Below are 27,942 nucleotides of genomic sequence, written 5' to 3'. Positions count from 1 at the left end.
CTCTACCCTCTCTTGAAATTTGAAATGGTTAGAGCTGAGATACTAACGAGATCGTGTGCAATTTCAAGGCCCTAGGTGGTCCGGGCGCCTCTTGGCAGGCCCCCAAAATTGGCTTCCTTGGCATTTCGAAAAATCTTTCGGGCTGCCAAATCTTCGATTGTGGTCAGATTTTCAAAATCCCTTCTTTGCTTGATTGTGCTCAAAAATCCCTACACCACGAAATATGGTGAGAGCTATTAGTACCTCATTTCCTGCCTTCGTCACCCGTGGTTGCAACTCCTACGTGGGTGGCGGTGTTATGCCAGCTATGCTCCACCGTCTCAGCACTACTGCAGCTGGCGCACAGTGGGAGAAAAAAACTATCAAGAAATATGTCGTGTGAGAACGGGTATCTCTACCCTCTCTTGAAATTTGAAATGGTTGGAGCTGAGATGCTAACGAGATCGTGTGCAATTCCAAGGCTCTAGATGGTCTGGGCGCCTCTTGGCAGGCCCCCAAAATTGGTTTCCTTTGCATTTCGAAAAATCTTTCGGGCTGCCAAATCTTCGATTGTGGTCAGATTTTCAAAATCCCTTCTTTGCTTGATTGTGCTCAAACATCCCTACATACGACACAATGAGTTGGGTTAGGACCCTCGAAATTCGACCAAATCGATCGGTCTATATGTGGATATAGCCGTCATATATACCGATATCCCTATTCTTGGGACAATAAAAACATGTTTATACTCGATTTTGTTGAAATTTGACACAGTGGGTCAAATAAAAGGTGCACTTTTTAACCGATGAATGTGGTACCCTTACATAGCCTTCTATATGGAGATGGAGATGGTGGAGATCGGACAAAAGTTAAAGCTGCTATGGGTTCATAAATGATACATTTTCCACTACATTATGACGAAAGGTTTTTAATATATATATAACCGACTTGGTGGGTATCCAAAGTTCGGCCCGGCTGAACTTAATGCGTTATTTACTTGTTTATATTATGCTGTCCTTATTCAATGACCTCTGGCTGTCACTATGTGTTTAAGCTTAAACAAACTACCGCAGCACTAAGTCAATAACACAGGAAAAGGCAAAAGTGCACAAATCCCTTTAGATTTAAATCAATAGAAAATGTAAATTCGCAAGCAAAGAAGAGGGAATAAAATGGAAATCATATCTTAGGTTAGTGCACAGAAGAATATGTGAGTAAATATTAGTCTTAAAAATATGTAAATCAGTTCAAAACACATCAGCAGCAAACAAAAAAAAAAAAAAAACAAACCAAACCCAATCAAGAAGCCATAGTCAAAGGAATTATGTTGAACATCCCAACACAAATCCACACAAATGTGTATGGGTTTATGTGGAAAAACAATTTTAGTGTTTGCATCATTTCCAGGGGATTATGTTAATCCATGCAAGATAAACACAACCGTCTGTTGCTTTTGCGCTTCATTTACCAAGTTTTGCAAAGTCTTAGCAACATAATTTTGCTCATTTTTTTATGTTGGGGATAACCACCAAAGTACTAATCCTCTTATTTTCTTTTTTTCTCTCTCTCCGCAGATTCCGAACTTGAAGAATTTGAAACACCAGCTCGTTATCGCCCCGACTCGCTCAGTGCCTTGAGTCGGGCCACCCGCTTTACAGAGGATGAAATCAAGCGAATTTATCGCGGTTTTAAGGCTGAGTGTCCCACGGGCGTAGTCAAGGAGGACACCTTCAAAGTGATCTATTCGCAATTCTTCCCACAGGGAGGTTCGTGCGGTACAGTATAATTTGTTTTGTTAACATTTTTGCTATGACTTTAGTTACTAATGCCTGCCTATCTCCATGCGTTTTTTGTCTTTTCTTTCTCATGTTTCTTTGAAGACATTTTCAATGTATGAACGTACAAGTAAAAGTAAAGCTTTAAGTTCATTTTGTATGCGTTTGTGAGTGTGAGTGTGAGTGAGTGAGTGGATGTGGGTTGTTGTGAGCGAGCGAATATGTCTGCTATCTCATTTGTCGGTGTGTATATTTGTGTATGTTTTAGAGTCCATCCTTTAGAGACGGCTCGTTCTCTAAGGTTAGCCATAACTCTTAAGAAGTAGCTTAACTAATTTAGAAGGAAAAATTAATTACAAAAAATAGAAAATAATAGCAATTGATGTTGTCTTCTTCCTGTACGTGGTGTCTGCTATCTGGATACAAACTTGTAACAGCATTTTAAATTTCATTATTTGTCTGAATCATTCAACGAAAATTGGAAAATTTTGTAGAAGACTAAATTGTGCTAAATGAATTTATCTTAATGTCTGTTAGTGTTACAATCTCATAATCATTAAAATAATTATAAGTAATTTTAAGTATTTTATTAATAGAAATATTTTTTTTTGTAAAAATTGAATTTTAATAGAGATACCTTAAGAAAAATGTTGCAAAAAGTTCAACAACTATTTAACAGAGCTAAAGCAAGACTTAAAAATATGTAAAAAGTTAATCTGGGAACTGAAAACCAGACGAAATATCAGAGCTATTTATCTAAAAGCAAGTAAAATCGTGCAAAGTTCAGCAGGGCTGAATCTAATACACCCTTCACCATGGATAGCATTTACCATTCTCTGCCCGGTATCCTTTCATAGGCAAACAAAGCGTAATGGATAAGAATAGCTATACTATTGGAGCTACATCAGGTATATCTTACTTGGTACGTATGTTGGATACCATAGTAGAAGTCATTGTGCACAACTTCAGTCAAATCGGATAAAACTTGCGCTCCATAGGGGCTCAAGAGGTACCCTACGGGAAATGGAACAGGTCTTAAACCTGTCATGGGATAGGTCCTCTGGTGGTAGGAACCGGTCCCAGTTCTAGTCCCCTTTCATGGAAAAAACCTATCACTTTTATAAGGGTTTGTCGCTCGAGGTGACGAATTGCCACCATTCTAACACCGTAGGATAGGTCCTAGGACAGTTGGAAAAAGGATGAGTATTTTTTGCAATTATTTTAAAGAGAGATAACATTAGTTAGCAAATGTATTTAACGGATAAGCAATATTTAAACAAATAATTAAGAATAAGTTATGACAATTGAAGCTTTTCATTCCCTGAAGGATCTGTACAGCCCTATTCTAAATACCAAATCCCTGGGAGTTTATTCCCTAATGCCTTTTCCCTTACTCTAAACAAACTTCGAAAAAGGGAATATCTTCCAGGGCAAAAAGTTGTAGTAGTAGTAGGAAAAAAGTTATGACAAATGAAACTTTTCATTCCCTGTAGGATATATACAGGCCTATTCTGAATAACAATTCCCTGGGAGTTTATTCCCTAATCCCTTTTCCCTTACTCTAAACAAACTTCGAAAAAGGGAAATATCTCCCAGGGAAAAAAGTAGCTATTCTGAATCGATATAAAAGGGAGAATGAGACGATAAAACTTGGAAAAAATTCCCCCAAACCAATAAAAGGGAGCTAGGATAAAAAATTTTGCATTTTAAGGTCTTTTTTTGAGAAAATGGTACCACTTCTTATTATTTACCAACAATTAAATTTTACTTTCTCATCAAAATCAAGTAAAATTTTTTTAGGTTCTCCCGGTTTAAATGTCACGTACCCATCATAGAAGATTTACTTAAGTTTTTTCAATTTTATTTGCACTCCGTTTCGAGTCGGATACTTAAAGGAGGTCCTTTATCATTGAGCTTAAAGTACAATCGGGCGGCACTCAATGATGTGCAAGTAGTCTTCTGCCTGTTCCTTAATGGAACTTTCGTGGGCAATTATTCAAAGATAGACTTGGCGCCACATTTGTCACCATTTACTCCACAGGAGTAAGAATAAATCCATAAGTCGCTTTTCGGCAGCACTATATCCAGCAGCCGTCCCAACCAACAAGAAAAGCGGCCGCCGCCCGGAAATGTCGATTAGATCTTCAAGTTCTAGCTCCATAAAAGTAGGTCTTTAGATAAAACGGCGCATCAGACAGACCAACACAGCATTTATGACGACGAAGGAGAAGCAAACCTCTATATAACGATTCAGCCACCTTAACTTCTTTCGGCAAGGGAAAACGCCAACATGCAGGATGTGTGGCCCGCATGCAACCAGGGACAATACGAAACAATTAATCTGTCTATCAGAGCACTTTCTCTGGAATCATCCAATTTAGAGGCTAAAGAATTATAATCTGGAGATCAGTTTATATGGGAGCTATACTAGGATTAGAATCGATTCTGAGCATACCTTACACATCTGTTAAATGCCATAAAAACCCGTTATAGTACAAAATCTGCCGACTCCGAAAAGAATTATGCTCTCTAGAGGCTCATAAAGTGTAATCAAGAGAATGAGTTATTTGGAAACTATATCAAACCGTGGACTGATAAAGCTCATTTGCAACAATTCCAATCGAACTACACTAATAGAAAGTATTTTTGCAAAATTTCAAGCATCTTACTTTACTTTGTTGAAAGTTTGCGTGCTTTTGACAGGCGAGCATACAGGCGTACGGGCATGGCTAGATCGACTTCAAATCTCATGGCGATCAAATATATATATATACTTATGGACCTGTTTTGGGCTTTTTCTACCTTTTTCCACTTTAAGGGTTTGGTCGGATGGACGGTCCATTTCGATTGTTCGAGCTTCCAAATCTTCATTTCTGGTCCGATTTTCATCCCACTGTGGGATCTGCCGATTAAGGGTCTTAAGCTCACAATAGCCGCGTTTATTGTCCGATTTCGCTAAAATTTTAAACAATGAGATATTGACCATATTTCAACCGTCAATATCGTACTATATACAGCGTTGTGATAATTTGCGGTTTTGAGTCCATAGAAGGCGCATTTGTTGTTTGCTGAAATTTGGATGTTTGGATTTATATGGTGTGTTGTATAGACCCTAATAAGGCCATGAGCTAATATGGAGTCTGTTATTTCCCGAAATTGACAAAATTTAAAATAGTGAATAGTTTTGGCTCCCTCAACATCTTTACTCGATAGAGACCAATATCCCGAAAAAAAATTATTTTGTTCACAAATGTTAATAAAATGTTGGGTATCCAAAGCTCAGCGTGGCCGATCTCAATGCGTTTTTACTTGTTTTGTTATTTTTATTTTAAATCAAATTTTGGTCGGAAAACTTTTTAGTAGTGGTTTAGAACAACATATCTCTAAGCTACGAACGGAATGACGAAGTAAATATGCCCCTTTTCTATGGTGGTCGGTGTGGCATTATTTCAGTTAAATTATGTCTATAGACAAAATTTTAGCCTAAAGACAACAATTCAGTGAAATTTTGCCTTAAGTTGAAATTTACCTTAGAGACAAGGTTTCACTTAGACGCTTTCGTCCATTGTGATGCCACAGGAATAGGAGAAAAAGATGCCTTCTAGTTCTTACCGCTGAACCACCCACATCACTTTAAAAAGATCAACAACTGGCAATCTCCAGTCCGTCAGCATGTTTTCCTATCAGACACTGACCGGTAATGATGGACACAATGACTGAGACGTTTGTTCTAGCCAGTGACAACAGAGCGGTGGACCTCTAAGAGTCTAGATTAGACCACATAATTTTTTAATGCCCACAACCTCCTTTTGTGACCATGTATCGTTCTATGCCCTTCGGGCCTGATCCTTAGCATATATGTCGCTAGAAGCATATTTTGGTTCCCCTGGAATGTGTAGGGTAGTTCCCAGTCTCGTAAGCTTGCCCGCTTTACAGTTCCCTGGGATATCTCTGTGACCCGTCACCCAGAACAGTTGAATTTAGAACTATTGAGCTATCTGATAAAGAGATCTGCGACAGTCCAGGGCGGTTTTTGTGTTGAAAAATACGTTGTCCAGGGATTTAATGGTTGCCTGGCTGTCTGAGAAGATATTTATGCCAATCGTCGTTATGACATTATATCTTAGCCATACCACTACTTTCTTAATGGCAAGGATCTCCGCTTGCAGTGGGTAACCTTTTCGATATGACCAGTTTTAGATCTTTAGAATACAACCCAAAGCCCACCTGGTCGTCCAGTTTAGAAACATCCGTATAGAAGTCTGTGTAACTTCTATTACCCGGGATAGGAATAGTGGTACAGTACTTTTTATCAAAAAGCGGCTCAAGTAGGGTATAATCCACACTGCCTGGAACATCGGGCATTGTATCGAGGATAACACAGTGTCCGTAGCCGCCACGTGACCAAAGAGAAAGCTCCCTTAGCCTCACGGCAGTGGTCGTACCAAATTGTCTAGCTATAATGTACAGAGGCATAAGATGTAGCATTAAATTCTGTGCATCAGATGGCGTCGTCTTCAGTGCGGCTGTGATGCACAAACAAGCCATTCTTTGGATCCGGTTAAGTATTGAGCAGTAGGTGGACTTTTGAAGCGCCGTCCACCAGAACACAACACCATATAGCACTATAGGTCTGAAAACTGCAATATATATTCTATGCATGGCACGCGGTCTTTAGCCAATGACTCTCTTGCAGGTGTTTAGGGCTAGAGGTGCCTTTCTTGCCCTTTCCAAAATGTTGGATTTGAAGTTCAATTTCTTCTCCAGCCGAATACCCAGGTATTTCGCGCTTTCTGTAAATGGAACATTCTCTCCTCCCAAGGAGGCAGATGCCACTGTAGGCAACTTGTATCTCCTGCTGAAAAGAACAACTTCTGTCTTGTAACAATTAACGCCTAAATCACTTTCGGTAGTCCACTTCGATGTCCAACATGGAGCTTTCTGAAGTATATCTCTAAGAATGCTTGGAAGCTTTCCTCTAACCACAATTGCCACGTCATCAACATAAGCTGACACACCTTTTTCTTCCAGAGGCAATAATTTATGACTATATTCCAGAGTAGAGTGGATAGTAAACCTTCTTGAGGCGTTCCTCTGCTGACACATCTTTTAAGATCTACAGATCCCAAGCCTGCCTTAATGTATCATTTAGTGAATAAGTTAATAATAAACTTTCTTTCGGTAGTCCGGATGCTTTACAGTGGACATGTCAGAGACAAAATTTTAGCAAAAAATTTCCCTTTAAACAAAATATCAGTAAAATTTTCCGCAAAGACATAACATTTGTTAAATTTTCTCCAACACACAAAACATTTAACTAAAACAAAGTTTTGTTTAAATGTTTTCTTAATACAACATTTCAGTGATTATTTCCCAACGACAACATTTGAATTAAATTTTCTATATAGATAAAATTTCGTTGAAATTGTCCCTTAAGACATAATTTCGAAGAAATTTTCACTAAAGACAACATTTCGTTGAAATTTTTCCTAGAAACAAAATTTTAGTGAATTTTTATTTTAGTTTTTTGACTGTAAGGACGAAAATGATTAAATTTTACAATTTTTGTTTGTTTCTCTGTCGAGACGAGCTCAATGATCGGAGATGTTCTTTGCCAATGGAAAAGGAAAATCAGAGATAGCAACACACACCAACCTCCATGGGACGCGTTTCGTCTTTGGTTAAAAGACTGTTCAACCATATTAGGTGTGATGGGTTCAAAGGCCGCGCAATGATATGTTGTATTCGGATCGTTTTAATTGCGAAAACGCCCCTATGATTCAATTACCACATTAACCACGCTCGACAACCCTGTCTATTAACTATACTTTTCCCCAATGCATGTGTTTTTGTGTAATGACAGACTTTTTTCTGCGACAATTACACTACTTCCCTGATACACATGATTCTGTGCTTCTGTTGGAATTTGTATGGATGGCTATGAACGTTAGACAACTGCAACGGCTCTCGCTGTTGCACTGTGTGCCAGGTTCGAATCCCGGCCGGGCTTTGCCGATTTTTTTTCATTTTCAAGTTTATTGTTTACAAGACAAAATTTCAGTGAATTTTCCACTAAAGATAGACTTTAAATATAATTTTTTTCTAACTTGAGATTCCATTGCAGGATATTGTCCGGCTTAGACAATAAATTAGTGCTTTCTATTTAAAGAATATACGCCAAGATTTTTGTAAAATTTTACTTACGGGCAAAATTTTCCCCAAAAAATAAAATTGCAATGAAATGTTATCTAAGAATCAATTTTCCCTAAATCAAACTTCCAATGAGCCTATAGACCAAACTTTCAGTGAAATTTTACCTACAAAAAACTTCAGTGAATTTTTATTTAAAAAAATATTTCAATAAAACTTAATGCAAAACAAAAATTCAATGCAATTTATTCAAACAAGAGTTTCAATGTAAATTTATCTAAACACAAAATTTCCGCGAATTTTTATCTTAACACAAATTTTTATTGAAATTTAATCTTAAGACAAAATTTCATTGAAATTTTTTCTTAAGATTTTCTTAATTTTCCTTAAGGACAAAATTTCGGTGAAATTTCCCTAAAGAAAATTCAGCAAAATTTCAGTAAAATTTTCTTGAAAGCCAAAATTTCAGTGAAATTTTCCCTATAGACGAGAAATTTTCCATTAAGATTTTCCCTAGACAGAATTTTTGTAAAATTTTCTCTAACAACAGAATTTCAGAAATATTTTCCTTGCAGTCAATGTTTAGTTTAAATTACCCTGAAGACAAAAATTTCAGTGAAGTGTTCCCTAACAACCAACTTTTAGTGAAGACAGATTAAAAAAAAAATAGTGAAATTTTATCTAAAAAATCTTAGTGGCTACTCACATTAGTTTCAATGTGGACATAAAACATCAGCAACCTCCCTCCATCTAGCACGATCGTTGGCCAATACCTGGGATTGATTCCCCGATGTATGGGTTGATTCCAACTCTCCATCTATGTTTTTCTCGGGCGTCCCCTCTTTCTCTGTCCTTGTGAGTTCCAGTCTATTACATTTCTCTATCCTATTCAAGTCCGTTTCTACTCCGTATTTCTACATCGACAGGGGAAGTGTTTGTTCTTATTTGAAAGGCTCCTAGTCTTGTTGATGTCTGCTTCCGATCCTCCGTCCTTTGTAATTTTGCTGCCATGTTCTAAAAATTTTACCTTAATTATCATGTTTTCGGCTAAAGACTTTAAGAAGTATCTTCATGTTGCAGGCATCTCTGTATATCATCAGAATTGATTTATATGAGAGTGTTCTAACATTAGTATCTTTTACATTTAATTTTTCCCACGCAATAATCTCTTCATTACTTTTACTTTATGTACATAAACCGCAGGTATTAACTTAATTTACGACTGTAATGTGATTCCATCTAGCATATGCAGACGTATGTGACCATATGTTGTAATTTTTATACATAAATGGGACATGTCCGCTAAGGGCACCTACTTTTGTATGCATGAAGTGCGTGAGATTTAGAAAAAGAAAAAAATAAATGAACATTTTTCCACATCACAACTTAAATATGTTGTAAGGGGGGGTCAAAAACAAATAGCTTTTTTCATTCCCTCCACTCTCAGTATTTTCGCATTTCGCTTTAGAAAATGAAACATTAATGAAATTAACGTAGCATCATATGTTACAGTACAGCTCAGGATTTACGAGTCGTGCAATCACAACGACACAATGTTTTAACGTAATAAAGCATTTAAAATGATTCAACTCAACTACGTGGAAAACAGTCACTAACTTTTGCGCGAAGGCAATACCAAACGAATGGAAAACGCGTTCGCGATAAGCACACCCACGTGTACTGACTGGCTAGGTAGGTCGCCATAGGCAACAAAGCCTGAACCTACACTACTACTATGCGCATTAGCCGCTTTATAGAGCTTTGTGCGAAAGCAAATATGTTTTTATGTCATGTTGCAAAAATACATACAAGTGAAATGTGATTTGTGAATGCAGACAGGCACGCAGTAACCTAGGCAATCTGTAATTTGAATGCCTATTAATGTGCGTTCAGACATATGAAAATTCATTCGTACATTCGTATGCGCAAGGATGCCTTAAATGGTTTATTCAGCACTAGACAACAATCTACAAACTTATAGGCATTACTAAAAATAAATTTTAGCTTAAAAAAATGTAATTTACTTTAGTTTTAGTTAAATTATCAGTGGCATTTTGTTTAAGAGTATGAACAATTTTAGAAAGACCCAGGCGGGTCGCCCCCTCCCCCCACCCCAAAAATGTTTGTCCCAAATAAATACCAAACGGGACAATATGAGATTTTAATGAAAGGTATTTGAGAGTTAAATACGAATCTAAAATATTTTCCAAATTTTAACCATGTCAAAAGGGGGCCGCAAACATTTAAGAATGTAGCGAAGCACACAGGGTCAGTTAGTCTTATACATAAAAATTAATTTGTTTGTTGGTTATTTGTTTGTTCCATATAGAACTTATGGGATGATCAATACCCATAAACGGCTAAACCGATTTTCTGGACATTTTCACAGATGGTGTAGAATGGCCCTGTGTTGAAAATAGGGCACTTGTTATACCCACCACCATAGGGATGGGGGGTTTACTAATCTAGTCATTCCGTTTGTAACACCTTCAAATATTGTATTGTAACACCTCGAAATTCTGTAACCTCGAGGTTTGTAACACCTCGAAATTCTGAGTCGATCTAGCCAAGTTCGTCCGTCCGTTCGTCTGTCGAAATCACTATAGCGGTCGAACGCGTAAAGCTAGCCGCTTGAAATTTTGCACAACTACTTATTAGGTCATTGGGGATTGCAATGGATCATATCGGTTATGATTTGGATATAGCTCCCATATAAACCGTTCCCCCTAGTTGACCGCTTGAGCCCCTTACAAGCCGAAATTTTTGTCCGATTTGTCCATACCAAGTACGGTTCAGATCGGTGTATAACCTGATATAACTTCCATGTAAACCAAACTCCCGATTTAACATTTTGAGCCTCTGTAAGCCGCAATTTTTTTCCGAGATGGCTTATGTTTTGGAACTCGTGTTCTATTACGACTTCAACTGTGCCAAGTACAGTCCAAATCGGTCTATAACCTGATATAGCTCTAATATAAGCCAAAATCCCGATTTGACATCTTGTGCCCTTGAAAACCGCAATTTTTCCCCTTTTTGACTGAAATTTTGCAAATAGTGTTCTATTAATTAATGGAAGATTAAGCTTCCATGTAAGCCGAACTCCCGATTTCGCATATTGAGCCCCTGGAACCTGATAACCTGATATCTATTATATGAAACTTATAGTATGTTTGTTTGTCTAGGGGCCGCCCCGATCCCAAAACCCCCTCAAACAGGCATATTGGACGATAATGACTATATAGGACTCAAATAAAATGTATTAGAGATTACGAATATGGTCTGGAAGGAGTAATAGACTATAGAATTTGTTTATATCGTTAGGGGCGGACCCTCTCCCTTACCCTAAAAGCGCCACGCAAAAATAAAAGTGGGCCGATCGGGACAATATGGGGCTCAAATGAAAGGTATTAGGCAGTAGATTACAAATATTGTCTGGAAGAAGAAATAGACTATAGAATTCGTTGTTATCGTAAGGGGGCGGACCCTCCCCCTTACCGCAAAGCACCACCCAAAAAATAAAAGTGGACCGATCGGGACAATATGGGACTCAAATGAAAGATATTGGGTTGCCCAAAAAGTAATTGCGGATTTTTCATATAGTCGGCGTTGACAATTTTTTTCAACGGCTTGTGACTCTGTAATTGCATTCTTTCTTCTGTCAGTTATCAGCTGTTACTTTTAGCTTGCTTTAGAAAAAAAGTGTAAAAAAAGTATATTTGATTAATGTTCATTCTAAGTTTTATTAAAAATGCATTTACTTTCTTTTAAAAAATCCGCAATTACTTCTTGGGCAACCCAATATTAGGCAGTAGAGTACTAATTTGATAATAAATATTGAGTTCAGATACCTAGGGGGCCGCCCCGACCCAAAACCCCATCAAATAGGCATAAAAGAGGATTATGACAATATAGGACTCAAATTAAAGACTTAAAGGAGTAGATTGCGAATATGGTCTGGAAGGAGCAATAGGCTATAGCATTTGTTGATATCCTTAGGGGGCGGACCCTCTCCCTTACCCCAAAAGCACCACGCAAAAATAAAAGTGTACCGATGGGGACAGTATGGGACTCAAATGGAAGGTATTAGGGAGTAAATTATGAATATGGTCTAGAAGGAGAAATTACTATGGAATTCGTTGTTATCGTAAATGGACGGGCCCTTCCCCTTAGCTCAAAAATAAAGGTAAACCAATCGGGTATATGACTCAAATGAAAAGTATTCAAGAGTAGAGTACTAACAGGATATTAAAAATTAAGCCCAGATACCTTGGGGACCGCCTTAAATAGGCATATTGGACGATAAAACAATATAGGAATTAAATGAAAGTTATAACGGAGTAGATTACGAATATGGTCTGGAAGGAGTAATAGGCTATAGAATTTGCTGATATCGTAAGGAGACGGACCCTCCAGCTTACGCCAAAAGCACCAGGCATAAATAAAAGAGCACCGATCGGAACAGTATAGGACTCAAATTATTGGTATTAAGGAGTAGATTACGAATATGGTTTGGAAGGAGCAATATGCTATAGAATTTGTTGATATCGTAAGGAGGCGGACCCTCCCCCTAACACCAAAAGCACCACAAAAAAAATTGTCCGATCGGGATAATATTGGATTCATATGAAATGTATTCGTGAGTGGAGTAGTAATTTGATAATATACATTGGGTTCAGGTACCGTGGGGACCCACCCCGAGTGAGTAGATTACGAGTATGGTCTGGAAAGAGCAATAGACCATATAATTTATTGATAGCGGAAGGAGTAGGTCATGACAATATGGGACTCCAAAACCTCTCCACAAATGGGAATATTTGCCAATCATGGTTATATGGGGTACAAATAAAATCTATAGTGATTGGGTGTAGATAAACAAATTGTTATGGCAGTAAAATATTTTGCGCGTCGTGTTAATGAAGGCGCAGCGGAACGGGCCGGTTTCAGCTAGTAGCCCCATATAAGTCGATTTTCCGATTTGACTTCTTGAGCTCTTGAAGGTCCCAATATTTGTCCGATTTGGCTACAATGTAAGTGGTGTTGTATTACGATTCCCAACAACTGTGCCAATTACGGTCTTTAACCTGACATAGCTCTCATATACACCGATCTCTTGATTATCCTTGTTCGGTCCCAAAAATGCTTTAAATTTTGCATGGTTCGGTAGTAATGTGGTACCTAGAGTTAAATTATGCCCTTTAACTAAATTTATTTTGTATAAATTTTTAGGAAATCCATGGTGATTGATTCCCAAGATTCAGCCTGGCCGAACCTTCCACGTTTGTACTTGTTTTTTTAAGTTCCGAAATGGACTTTAGTTCAAAAATTCAAGATTTCGAAGATGAGTAGGGCGATTTATGAAAACATTTGCACTCTTATGACAATATAAAAACAAAAACTTGGTATCAATATTTGCGGTAGGGACCCAGGGGAATCGCCCCAACCCCAAAGGACAATATGGTGTTCAAATGAAAGTTATTGGAAAACGAGTATGTAGAAAACGAATCTGGTATCCAATTTCGACACCAAGTGATTGGGAGACGTCCCAACCCAATAATTCTTCCCAAAACGGAAATATTTACCGGCCATAGCAATATGGGGCTTAAATTAAAAGTATTTGGGAATGGGGCACGGAATATCCATTTTTAGCACCAAGTATCTGGTCCCCACATCCAAAACACCAGCATACCGGATATATTAACGACCATGGCAATATTTGTAAAGAGATCACCGTGCCACAGATGATAGCATAGCCCCCGACGATGCTGAATGCCTGGGCTTGAATATTGACGTGAACATCAGCAAAAGTTTTCAGCGGTATTTATCCCCTCATAATGCTAGTGTCATTCGTGAGGAACTTTGCCATTTGAAACCAGTAAGGAAGGGCAAAAGTCGGTCGGTGCCCACTGTACAGTACCCTACACCTACCCTATAAGTACAATGTGGGAGCTATATCCAATTCCGAACCAATTTTGATCGACTTTGGCGGATGTATTCAGATGGGTTATTAAACAATCCGCATCAAATTTCGGGCAAATATGTTTAAACTGTAATAACTTCGGTTGACAAATTACCCAAAATCTGACGAACATATATGTTGGAGCTATATCCAGTTCTAAACCGATTTCGAGTAAACTTCTCAGACAATGTGCCAGGTGCCGGGAAAAACGTTGTGCAAAATTTTGGCAATATTGGTCAATAAATGTGCTTGCAGTGATCCTAGAAGTGAAAATTGGGGGATATACATAGATGACAGCTTTATCTAAATCTGGGCTATATCTTCATCTGTAATGTCTAGAGTCATAGGAAAATCCTTGCTGCCACACTTTGAGAGAATCGGTTAAAAAATTTGCACTTAAGTGCAATATTTCTCAAAATCAGACGTACATATATTGGGTTGCCCAAAAAATTATTGCGGATTTTTAAAAAGAAATTAAATGCATTTTTAATAAAACTTAGAATGAACTTTAATCAAATATACTTTTTCTACACTTTTTTTCTAAAGCAAGCTAAAAGTAACAGCTGATAACTGACGGAAGAAAGAAGGCAGTTACAGAGTCACAAGCTGAGAAAAAATTTGTCAACGCCGACTATATGAAAAATCCGCAATTACTTTTTGGGCAAACCAATATATGCGATTTCGGGCAAACTTCTCAGATACTGTGGCAGTCGTCGAGGAAAGCGTTTTGCAAAATTTTGGCTAGATGGCTTAATAAATGCGCTTGCTGTGACTCTAGAAGTCAAAATCGGGCGATATACATATATGAGAGCTATATCTAAATTTGAACCGATTTCCTTGAAATTCACAAGTAATGTCGAGAGACAAGAGAAAATCCTTCCTGCCACAGAATCGGTTTACAAATGACCATTCTTTGCAATATTACTGCAAATCGGACGAACATATGTATGGGAGCTATATGTTAATCTAAACAGATTTCGAGCAAACTATACAGGCGTTGAGGAAGCACTCATTGATGTGTGAGAATTTGCCCCTTCTCGGTTCCTGGTGGTAAAGTTCTTCCTTAGGGTAATGTTCTCATTAGGGGAGGGATGGCATTTCAGACAAATATGGATATCACATTGGTGCCCTTTAATTTGAGCACCAGAGTGCAAATCCCTTTAATTTGAGCACCATATTGCCATGGCCGGTAAATATAAACCGTTTGGAGTGTGTTTTGGGGCTGGGGCAGCCACCGACACTCTGCACTGAAAATATATATAAAATTCGTTCTTTATTCCCAACAGAAATTAAGTTCAGTTTAGAGGGTGCTTTAGACCGTACCCCAAAACACTTGGCTCCAAAATTGGATATCAAATTCGTTTTCTACTCTCAAATACCTTTCATTTTGATAATGGGTCAGATAACCCATTTGACGTATTTTTAGGAGGAAAAGCGCCAACTAGACTTTTTTTACTGCAAATCGGACGAACATATATATGAGAGCTATATCCAAATCTGAATCGATTTTTTCCAATTTCAATAGGCTTCGTCTCTAGGCCGAAAAATATGCCTATACCAAATTTGAAGACGATCGGATGAAAACTGTGACCTGTACTTTGTACACAAATTAACATGGACAGACGGACATAGCTAAATTTTATCAGAAAATGATTCTGAGTCAATCGGTATACTTATCAATGGGTCTATCTCTCTTCCTTTTGGGTGTTACAACCAAATGCATTAAGTTATTATACCCTGTACCACAGTAGTGGTTTAGAGTATAAAAATGGTATGGCATCCATGTAAATACGTCTCCCCAAAGAGGTGTCGCACTGCGGCATGCTGTTCGGAATCGGCTATTAAAAACAGGCTCCTTATCATTGATATGTGAGAAGTTTCGGTCCATCTTGTTTTATCTAAAGACAAGATTTCAATTTATCCGTAAGCGTAGATATTTTAAAGGAAAAGATGAGCGATTTTCGGATTTGTTTGTTTGGGTTGTTGGCTTATTATAGTTCAAGTCAATTTAACTCTTATAACACCTTTAAAATTTTCCACATTGCTGTGCCACCTGTATTCGTATCCAAGCTATAGAAAAGTGAAACCATTTATGCACTCACGCCAAAAAATTGTGAATAAAGTCCTCTATAAAAATCATAGAAAAATTCTCAGCGAAAAACTAACTGGTGAGGCTAGAAAGGAAAAAATAAAAACATATATAAATGCTACAGTAGCTTAAGGGAGTAAAACCTTTAAAACCACATGAAATGAATTCCACCGGAATAAAGTGACTGGGAGTACTTTACACACTAAAATTATTAGTTTGCGTTCAAAAGTAATGATGCTGTCAAAAATAACTCTGCACAGCTTCTAATAGGAATGCCAACTGTTCAGGACGTTCTATCCGCACTCATGTGACAGTCACGTTAAGCGTTTGGCCATGCCACACAGCATTGAGAGAAGCATATAATCTAATCACATTTTGTTATTTTTCTTTCAAAGAAAACAGCCAAGAAGCCGAAGAGGAGTAAGGAAAGGGAAGGGAGGTAAGAGGATGGATGCAGCTTCTCCTTATGGTCTTGTTGGAGGAAATGTGAAAATATGACATGTCATGTATGGCAAACGTGCTGTACACAGCGTGTAAACTTAGTTAAGCCTCTTCATCTCATTCGTTCTCAGCTCACTGCTACGCCGTCGTGGAACATTCTTATGGTTATGGTAGTTGGCTTGGCAGGAGCCAAAGGTTAATACTGGCGCTCTGCACCAGAAATGGAGACATAAAAATGCCAAATTTATTTGTGTCGCTAGGGTATCAAATGTTAGACAAATATTATTAAGTTTTCCCTCTATTCCATCTCCTGAGCATGTGGCCTCTATCTATCCTCTGATTTTGGGTTTTTTTTCTTTGGTTATCATTCTAACGAGCGAACATAAGAGGATTCATTTTTTTTTTTTTTTTGTTAGCAATCATGGTTTGAGAAGGACAGCAGAGGTTTAACGATGCCAGCTGGGGGAGAGAGAGATGACACTTAGTTGTGAGACCAAAAATTGGCTTTGATTTATGATGATGGCAAGGTTTCCCTTTTGTTGCACCATGATAAGCAGAAAAATATACTTTCCTGGGGGGGGGGGGGGGGGGGGGAATTCGAATTTAAAAATTAAAACGAAAAAGTAGTACAGAGAGAAAAATAACTTAATTTTCCATTACACATCTTTGTGCTTGAAGGACATTTTTATCTAACACACACTGGCATATTGTGGAAGGCAAAAAATTACCAAGTCATGCTTTAGACTTGACAGGTTTTTGTTTGCCATATTGCTTTCAACAAAATGGGATTTATTAGGTTCTTTCCAATTCGCTATAGGTGAGTCTTTTATATTGTAAAACGTAAAACATGAAGTAAGACATCACATCCGTAGCATGGACTGTTCAACTTCCGGAAGATAAATAAAGGAAATTATCCTCCCAATAGAAACATTAAAAATGTGATATCATCTCGCCTATAGGTGTATTTCCTCATATCAATGAGTCAGGATAGGTTATGTAGAATGGGATGCCCACCACAGGGGAGTTCACTCGGAGGCCAGTTTGGCCCATTGTAGTACCCAAGAGAGAGAAAGTAAAAGAAAAGACAGGAGGAGTGGAGAACCCGAGCGGGTGGTGAAGAACTGCCCTCCTTACGCCAGCACGGATCTACCTACGCCGGAGTTTGTGGCACCCCCCGTTGGAACCATCCTGTTCCCCCAATAAACCTCAGGAGACATATCAGAGGTACGTTCGCAAGTTCACTCAGATCACAAAAGAAACGGCTCCCCAGAAAGTAGAGCCTATGTCTCTGCAGACCTGGACAGGATCACAGCAAGTTCTCAATAGTCTCCTTCTCATCCTCATCCAGGCAACTCCTACAGAAGTCATAATGCGGTATCCCCATGCTTATTATGGCGCCGCCATGTGGCCTATGGCACAGTATCCGATTATGACCCCTGTCAAGGTACTCATCGACCCTTATCGAACGCCAGCAACTCCCTCGTCCTCCTCTGGTCGATGACCGGCCATAGCGCCTTCACAGTCCGGCAACCATCCACCGAGTCCGACCTCGCCAGCGATGCCGCCCTGGCCATCCCATCTACTGTGTTCAGTAGCTCGACAAATGGCATGTAGGCAAGACCGATGACTGGTCCGCCCGACGCAGACGAACCCCTTATAGCGCACTCGTCCGCCCTCTCATTTCCAATGAGTCATATCTAATTCAATTTCAAATCTATGGTAAGAGTTCAAAGATCAATTCAAGTCCAAAATTTCTCAAAATGTATGGCAAAGACTTAAGCTTACTTTTCAGTTATGAGATGTTGCTTATGAAAGATACGAAAACGGTATAGAGGTCGTCCGAAAGACTGCCATCACGGGCGTGCCATCTCCAAAAGAACTAAGGCGTATTTAGTTTGGCAGATCTGGACATAGTTGGTTAATGTACGGGGAAGCTTTATACAAGTTATAGATTCAAATTTCAGAGAAATGCCCCATTTATTAACACAAAAGAGGCATTTATGAACGTAAGACCCTAAATCAGCAGATCGGACTGGAAGGCAGCTATATTTATATAAGGTCTAACATAAATTAGGTAGATCGGACTAAAAGGCAGCTATATCCAAATAACTCTAACTAAGACCAAAATTGGGTAGGATTTGGATTCACTCTTCCAAATTTTAGGCAATTCGGGTACTAAATGCTTATGTGGTTAAGAACCGAAATCAGCCCAATAGATGTATATGGCAACTATATGTAAATTAGTTCTGCTGTTGACTATATATATCCAACTCACTTTTCGAAAATTCAGCGCAATCGGATAATAAATGAGCCTTTTAAAAGCTTAAGCCCATAAGTCGGCAGATCGGTCTATTTGGCAGTTATATCTAAGTGTGTTCTAATGTGGACCATATTCGGTTCGAATATCAGGTGGCCCAATCCAACTCACTGTTCTAAATTTCAGGGAAATCGGTTTGTAAATTCGTCTTTAATTGGCTAAGACAGTGAATCGGCAGATATCGACCATTCCCCGTTGGAATATTAAGTAACCTACTGCAATTCACGGTTCCGAATTTCAGTCAAATCGGATAATTAATGCGCCTTTTACGCGCTTAATACCAAAAGTCGACAGATCGGTCTAAATGGCTGCTATATCCACTAATGGCAATCGCATGGATACCAAGGAATCCTTCAGATTCCGAATCCATATTTGGTAAAGGTAGGGACTGCAATTCCAATCTGCCACCACTGCCTAGAAGAACTGGAAATAGATTGGATGAGCCTGAAAGCGGAGACATATAGTATGCGTATTGAATTCTGGCTGCATCAAGGACCTGAACAAGTCTAAAAGAGTTGTGTCCTACGGTTTCTACAAGGTGAAACTAAAGATGGTTTGAACCGGTGGCTTGGAGACTCAGCAGACGGCTGAGCAACTATCAAACAAAGCTAAAGTCTGACGGCTAACTGAAAATTAAACTCCTCCTACTTCCTAAGAAAAGGGAGGATATGAATGGGCCTTTCTATTGACATGTGCTAAATGTGTGGATAGCAGAATAGAAGGGGAATCCGATATGAGAAGGACTCGGTGACGCCAAACATCGCCAGCGCCCTGCGGAAGAGTGGAGCCACTGTTTCCTCAAAGTCGCCTGAATGGGCAAGGAAACTCCTCCAGGCTGAAAATAGAGCCTGAATTCGAGGATAGTCCACTGGCTCTATAGGAGCGTGATTTGTCCAATACTTACTTAGGGCTCAGTAGTTTGATAGACTAGACAACAGGTTCAAAGAACATATCCGACCCATATAAATAGAGATTAAGTGTGAGTCACCCACTGCGGTTATGACTCTTATGGGGGAATGGATAGTGGATGAGAACAGGTCGTACCATTTCCTTATAATCAAGGCGACGATGGGAATCCTGAGACGACACTTGAGATCGAGTGCGAGGCACTGCTGCCAGCGGCACAATCTTGGATTGAAGGAACTCCGGTATTGCCATCTGGAAGTTCATGCTTCACATATGGATCAAAGCAAAAGGAAAGATTGGGTCTGGGGGTCTACATTGAGAACCCAGGACCTCAGATCTGTTTTCGACTGCCTGACCATAATACGGTCCTACGGACGATGATGCCGGCTGTAACAGAATGGGTGGTGTGGTGTTAACGCGAGGACGTCGAATATGAACGTCTTTTGGCCAGCAATCTGGTCATCAGGGTAAGGTAGTGCTACGAACAGTCGAGCATCCACATCGCTTGGATGCCGGGCCATTGTGGAGTAAGGAGGTATGAAAGAGCGATTTGGCAGTGAAGGCCACAGAACTGCCGTCAATAAACTTGTTCAAGCCGAGCCCTATAGGGTCGACGTAATCCAAGTTAAGGTAGTGGGCTACGAACGTGCTTGAAACACTGTGGAACGATAAGACGTTGGAGCATTGCCCAAATCATTGTCCGGCTTTCGCTGCTAACACACACCGGCACTTGGGTGGGAACGCAATAACAGACATAAACCGGCGTGGTATGGAAAACAATTGAGAATAGTAGTACAGAATTCATGGCATAGATTTTATTTTTATACCCTCCACCATAGGATGGGGGTATACTAATTTCGTCATTCTGTATGTAACTCCTCAAAAATTCCCCTGAGACCCCATAAAACATCTGTATTCTTCGATCTAGTCATGTCTGTCCGTCCGTCTGTCTGTCGAAAGAAAGCTAACTTTCGAACGAGTAAAGCTAGTTGCTAAAAATTTTCCTCGAATACTTCCTAATAGTGTAGGTCGTTTGGAATTGTAAATGGGCCATATCGGTCCATGTTTTGATATAGCTGCCATATAAACCGATTTTGGATCTTGACTTCTTGAGTCACTAGAGGACGCAATTCTTATCCGATTTGGCTGAAATTTAGCATGAGGTGTTTTGTTATGACCTTTAAAAACTATGCTAAGTATGATTTAACTCGGTCTATACCCTGATACAGCTGCGATATAAACCGATCTGGGATCTTCACTTCTTGAGCCTCTTGAGGTCGCAAATATTATCCGATTTGGAAATTTTGTACAACAACTTCTCACATGACCTTCAACATACCTGTCAGTTATGATCTGAATCGGTCTATAGCCTGATACAGCTCCCATATAAACCGATCCACCTATTTTACTTCTTGAGCCCCTTAAGGGCGTAATTTTTATTCGAATTGGCTGAAATTTTACACAACGACTTCTACTATGGTCTCCAACATTCAGTTCAGTTATGATCCGAATCGGGCGATAACTTGTTTGAGGTTATTTCTTGTAGTATTTGGAGCGCACAACAAGCCGATTGCTGGCTTAGGTGTATTTGGCATGGGGCGGATTTATTATCCGCATCCTCTCTTCAACCAAACCTAACCAAGGGAGATATACTCTGAATTTACCGGCATGTCGTAAATTCCTAAGGAATGAGCAAAGACCATTTTTACATAAAATTGAAAAGGACAGGAAATGATCTTCAAATCGAAAAAACGAAAAAGCCAACCCTTGTCTTGTAAACCTGCGAGAGGTCTATCATTTGAGGTTCAACGAGCATGTCATTCAGTGGCTGTATACTGCAGTCTCAGATCAATAATAAAATATGGTGCTGTGGTTTAGTGGACGACACTTCAAAAATTTTCATTCAATACTCAGGTAGATTGATAAAATGGATTTGCCCAAACAGTCTCATTGGGAAGACACTATCTAATACAGAATTTAATTCACAACCTTCAGAGACATTCTAAGGCCTTTGAAGGTTTACTGAGACCACTGCAGTAAGGCCACAGTGTTATTTGTTCATTGTTACAATGCCCGAAATTCCAGGAATGTTGATTTGATGAAAAGTACTTTTCCACAAAACCTGATAGAACCGACTAGAGTTACCATATCCCTGGTAACAGAACATGCCACATTGGGATAGAGACGGAAAAACTAGTAAAAAATATGCCATTTGAGAACGGAAGGAGATTTAAAATGGTTAATATTTAAAACGGTTATAGCTGAGGTGTTATTCAGATTATGCGCAGAATTTCAAGGCCCTAGATAGTTAAATTGATCACCATGGTTTTTCGAAAAATTTTCGGATTTATTTTTTGAAGAACGAATTCAAAAATCACAGTCGACTGTTGAAGATCGCCTAATGAGATAACTGAACAGTTCAAAGTTCAACCGTTTTGGTTGCCACAGAGATCTCCATGGAACTGTAGAATACAGAAATTTCAGAGAAGTTCTAGAACAAAAAATCTTGCAAAACTACAAAATTCCTTTTGCATTTCAGGAGGACTGGAATCTGCGAAAGAAGAAAGAACAGCGTATGACAGATGGTAATGTTTTGAGGGTTGTGAACGCTCCAAGACTATGAGGGTCAAGCTAAGTTTAAACAAAACTCTCCTTGGCTAGAGCAAAAGTTTTATGCACGTCATGAAAGGTCAGGTTGGAAATCATGCTGATAGATTAATTTTTGCAGGTAACAACTTCTGTGAGGACAACTATGAGGACCTCAAAGAAGAAGAAACTATAGAACATATGTTGTGTGTGCCCTGCACTGGTAGACAAAAGGTTGTCATCTTCTTGACGACTTGATTTAATTGGAGGATTTGAACATTAGCAAGTTGTTGGCTTTTTTGGATGATCTGGATGATTCGACGGTAGAAACTAGAAGGAATCTCTACTCTCCTGCACCTATGGTATTACAATGGACGAAAATGTCTAAGTGAGTCTAATTGCAGACTGCCACTTAAATCAAACCTAACCTACCTTTCTTGTGTTCCTGCTATCAGTTTTCTCGTATGGATTAATTTTTGGGTGTTTTCCTATTCTGAGTTCAGACATACTTAAACTGCCTCTAATTTTCAAATGCCATTGCCTCCCGAAACGTAATATTGCTAAACATATTAGCCATATAACGACTTGACCCCATTAGTGTAACTTTTGAGGTATATGTTTCGTTGTCTAATCAGCGGGACTTCTCCCTCCTAAATGTATTCAGCTACTATCTTATTTAGAGAACATTCCAAGAAAATGTCTAGTGCCTCAATCTCAGCTCGGCTCATATCCTTCATCCATGTCCTTTCAAGAAACTGTGTTAGTATTAATTGAGTTGTACAAAAACATCTTCAAGAACCTCTTGGAAGAGAAAAAAGTAGTTCCAAGCACCTTACACTCAAAATGTCATGCAATGTGTGGGCTTATGTCCTTATAGAATAAAAACGAATTGAGCATAATGAAAATCGTATCTGATTGTGTATTCAAATACACATCCTTAAGTGTGTGTTTTGTATGACAAGGCCTTACCCAGCCATATGTATATCGACCCACTGCCACACAACAACAGACAAAAAGGAATAGACATGAACATTATTATGGGAATTCTTTTCATGGCAAGACATTCATAAGTTATCAGGACAAATATCCGTTGAAGTAAAGTTTATTACATTACACTTGAGAGCAACAGAAAAGGAAAAGTATAATAAAATAAAAGTAAAAGTGTTTGTAGTATATTTGTTTGAGAAACTCTTAATTTTTGAAAAATATGTGTATGTAGCTATTGTTAGTGTCAAAGGCATGTGTACTTCATATGCAATAATTAGGTTGGAACTAATAAATCATATGTACAGCACATGTTATTGAAAAGTAATTTGGGAACAAGAAAGCATAAGTCATTCATAATAACTATGTAATACCCTTTTGAGTAAATACAATGCATCAAACGACAAAACGTTTTCCATACCATGACCCTAAGTTGAGTTATGCCTGGGATTGTGTCCCCACCTAAGTACCAGTATCTGTTAGCCGCGAAAGCCGGGCAATGAAATATTCCAATGTCTCATCATCTCCCCTACATGCTATCACTTGTCGCACCTATTTCGTATTAGTCAGCTCGTAGTTCTGTGTGCCGTAGAGAAAGCTATGCTGACCTCCTTCTTATTTCCTTTTGATAATCTAAACTTCGTCTCCTTACGATCCAGATCTCCCCATAGGATTTTCGCTTTGAATTACCCAAGTTTATTGACGTCAGACACTGTCCGCAATGACCCGGTATCCACACAATGCGGATTTTCTCATCCTCAGACAAGGCATTAATCTCCTTATATTCCAAGGCCGTCCGTAACCTTACCCTCATGGTTGTTATTGTCATGATGGCCAGTTCACTGTCCGCAAAGATATTCATACTAGACGGCCTCGCGTGAAAACCCCACCACCTCATGCAATCCGTGATCGCCCGGATCTCCGCCTGCACGAATGTATTATGGTCAGGCATTCGAAAACAGATCTCAGTCCCTGGGTTCTCAATGTAAACCCCCAAGCCCACTCTGTCCTCTAGCTTTGATCCATCCGTGTAACATGATCTTTCAGATGGCAATACTAGGGTTCCGTCAATCCAAGACTGTGCCGATGGCAGCATTGCGTTGCACTCGACTTCAAGCTTCATCTCAGGTATCTGATCGGAAACCTCTCCCCTTCCTTCTAGGTTTCCTATCGTCGCCTCGATTATACCGCAATGGTATGAGCTGCTCCCATACTCAATCCATTCTCCCATCGCCTTAAGTCTCATAGCCGTAGTGGCTGCCTCACACTTAATCTGTATGTCAATGGGTCGGATATCTAGAATAGTCTCCAGTGCCCTAGTGGCCCTAGGGCGTGGTCCTCATCGCTCCGCCTATGCCAAGACATGTTCTATGAACCTGTTGTATTATCCTAAAGTTGCACTTTTACTCGAACGCAGTCCACCAAACTACAGAGGCATAAGTAAGTATTGGTCGAACCACTTTCCAGTCTAACTTTCACTTTCAGCCCAACATCTGTATGACTTCTCGGTACGCTCCTGAATGTGACACTTTCAATTCAGTTTACTATTGAAGATAACTCCTAGTTGACCTTGTCGGATATCGAAATCGTTTTGTTGAGGACATGTGTTCCTCAAATCGGCCCACCTTCGTCTTTCTAGTAAACAGGTGGATTTCAGTGTTCTCTGGATTAACATTGATATGGAAGGGAGACGCTTTCATATGACTCAGTTTGCAGCAAGTTATTTCTCATATCTCACTCTAGCGGCGATGAATTCGTGATAAAAACAAGTAAAAGCGTGACTTTTTCACTAAATATAAGCTACATCAAGTTATTAACCGATATGGACCTTGTCATGGCTGTTAGAAGTCATAGAAAAATACGACTTCCAAAATTTATGGCAAATCGGGTAGAAATTGCGCCCTTCAGTGGCTCAGAGTGTCAAATTGGGAGATGCTTATAAGGCAGCTATATCAGGTTACCAACCCATTTAGACCATAATTGGCACAGTTGTTGGAAGTTAAATTCAAATATAACTTTTGGGGCGAAATATCTCCGATCTGAAATACAATTTGAATATGGGGACATCACCTACGACAGTAATCGGCTTGTTGTGCGCTCTAAATACTAAAAAGTTACCTCGAAAAAGAAAAACTAAGGCAAGGGCGCCCCGGTAGCCCAGTTGGTAGCGTGCTTGGATTACCAGTGCACGGGTTGTGGGTTCGATTCCCGCCAGGAGCCTTTGTCTGTCGCTAATGTGGTATCACAATGGACCTAAAATTGTCTAAGTGAGTCTGTAAAGGACTGCCATTCATACTTTGCCCTCGATCCGGCTCTTCCCATAAGATTTTCATCGTCCTACCGAGAGTCGCCCACGTCCTTAATTCGGACAATTGTGCCCCGAAAGACTACGAATTAACCAAGTTTATTGACAGACACTGGTCTGTAACTGTCCTTTACTCCTATTCGTTCAAAAAACCTCTTCCATTCCTTCCTGGTTTCCTATCGTCGCCTCGATTATACCGCGATGGAATGACCTGCTCCTATGTTCTATCCATTCTCCTATCGCCTTTAGTCTCATAGCCGAAGTGACAGCCTTTACACTATCGGTGTATGGATCAGATATCTAGAATAGTCTTCAGTGCCATACTGAGCGTGGTGCTCATCGCCCCGCCTTTGGCAAGAAATCATGTTCTCTGGACCAGTTGTATTATCCTTACATTGGACTTTTTGCCCATCGTAGTTCATCAACTACGCTCGGTACGCTTCCAATTCAGTTTCCTGTCCAAGATCACTCCGATCACCTTGTCAGATATCAAAACCCTCGATAAACCCTCAGATATCTCGATAAACCCTGGATATCCACATACGGAAACTCCTCAACAGGACATATTTTCCGATTGGACAATTTGGGTATCAAATGAAAGCTGTGTGGAGGTTGAGTGCACATCTGTTATAAGAATTTGGTACAAGTTATCTACGGGGCTTCTCCAACCCCAAAAATCCCCACAATGGTCATGAATGTCGATCGGAATAATATGGGAATTAAACGAAAGATCTAAGGATTCAAGTGTCTGAGTCGGGTCCTGCCGTTCAGACGGTCATATATATCTCGACATTAAAGGACTCAAATAAATTGTCTTTTGGATCGCATAAACTCATCCTAAACCAAATGCCATTGCGGCTCAAATATAACGAATTGAACGGAAGAGCATTATGCTGCTATTTTTTAAAGGCCAAGTGCGTGGGTGACCGCCCCACCCTACATACCCCTCAAACTGAACATATTTGTGGATTATGGCAAAAAGGGCTCAAATCTGATATCTGTTTTATGGCCAAGTGTTTCAGGGACGACTCAATTCATAAGCTCCCCCTCAACCACACATATATATCGACTAAAGTAATATGTAGCTCAAATGGGATTTTTTAGAGTAGAGGGGGCCCGTCCCAGACTCTGTCCCAAATGTATATACCAGATTCGTAGTCAACTCCCAAAGACCTTTCATTCGATTCCCAAGACTCCAAGGAATACATTTTTATATCAGCATTGTTCTCTACGTTTAAATACCTTTAATTTGATATCTATATTGCCCAAAGCGGTGAAAGAGTTCTGTTGGGAGGTTTTCTGAGGCCGGGGGACCCTCCTGAAGAAATTTGTATACCGAATTCGTACTCTACTCTTAAATACCTTTCGTTTGATACCCATATCGTGCCAATCGATAAACATGTGTTTTTTTGTGATGGGGTGTCCCACCAGGTTATTCGACCCAAAAATTTATACCAATTTTGCGTTTTTGGGGTACCATTAGGTGGCATGCAACATTTCGCTTAAATCGGTGCACCCATCTCCGATATCAAAAAATGTAGTACCCTATTTTCTCCGGGGGGTCCAACTGTACCATCTGTGAATATTTAATGAAAATGTTGGGGTACCATTAGGTGGCATGCAACATTTCGCTTAAATCGGTGCACCCATCTCCGATATCAAAAAATGTAGTACCCTATTATCTCCGGGGGCTCCAAATCTTCCGTTTGATACCCATATTGTGCCAATCGATAAACATGTGTTTTTTTGTGATGGGGCGTCCCACCAGGTTATTCGACCCAAAAATGTATACCAATTTTGCGCTTTTGGGGTACCATTAGGTGGCATGCAACATTTCGCTTAAATCGGTGCACCCATCTCCGATATCAAAAAATGTAGTACCCTATTTTCTCCGGGGGGTCCAACTGTACCATCTGTGAATATTTAATGAAAATGTTGGGGTACCATTAGGTGGCATGCAACATTTCGCTTAAATCGGTGCACCCATCTCCGATATCAAAAAACGTAGTACCCTATTATCTCCGGGGGCTCCAAATCTTCCGTTTGATACCCATATTGTGCCAATCGATAAACATGTGTTTTTTTGTGATGGGGCGTCCCACCAGGTTATTCGACCCAAAAATTTATACCAATTTTGCGTTTTTGGGGAACCATTAGGTGGCATGCAACATTTCGCTTAAATCGGTGCACCCATCTCCGATATCAAAAAATGTAGTAGCCTATTTTCTCCGGGGGCTCCAACTTTACCATCTGTGAAAATTTCATAAAAATTGGTTCAGCAGTTTTTGAGTCTATACGGAACACACAAACAAACTAACAAACAAAGCGCAACAAATTCATTTTTATATATAGGGTTGCCCAAAAAGTAATTGCGGATTTTTTAAAAGAAAGTAAATGCATTTTTAATAAAACTTAGAATGAACTTTAATCAAATATACTTTTTTTAAACCTTTT

The 27,942-nt window shown here is 39.4% G+C and overlaps 1 protein-coding gene across 1 annotated transcript in view; it reads left to right on the top strand.

Annotated features, from left to right (window-relative positions):
• The window catches only part of LOC106087731 (uncharacterized), a 598,301-nt gene that overhangs the window by 516,785 nt on the left and 53,574 nt on the right, over positions 1-27,942 (top strand). The window contains 1 exon segment of the mRNA XM_059367647.1: positions 1,554-1,745. Coding sequence (XP_059223630.1) covers positions 1,554-1,745 — 192 coding nt within the window.

Source organism: Stomoxys calcitrans, chromosome 4 (genome assembly GCF_963082655.1).
Source record: "Stomoxys calcitrans chromosome 4, idStoCalc2.1, whole genome shotgun sequence".
Taxonomy (NCBI): domain Eukaryota; kingdom Metazoa; phylum Arthropoda; class Insecta; order Diptera; family Muscidae; genus Stomoxys; species Stomoxys calcitrans.
The sequence above is the reverse complement of the archived record's forward strand: the minus strand, read 5'-3'. Positions and strand labels throughout refer to the sequence as shown.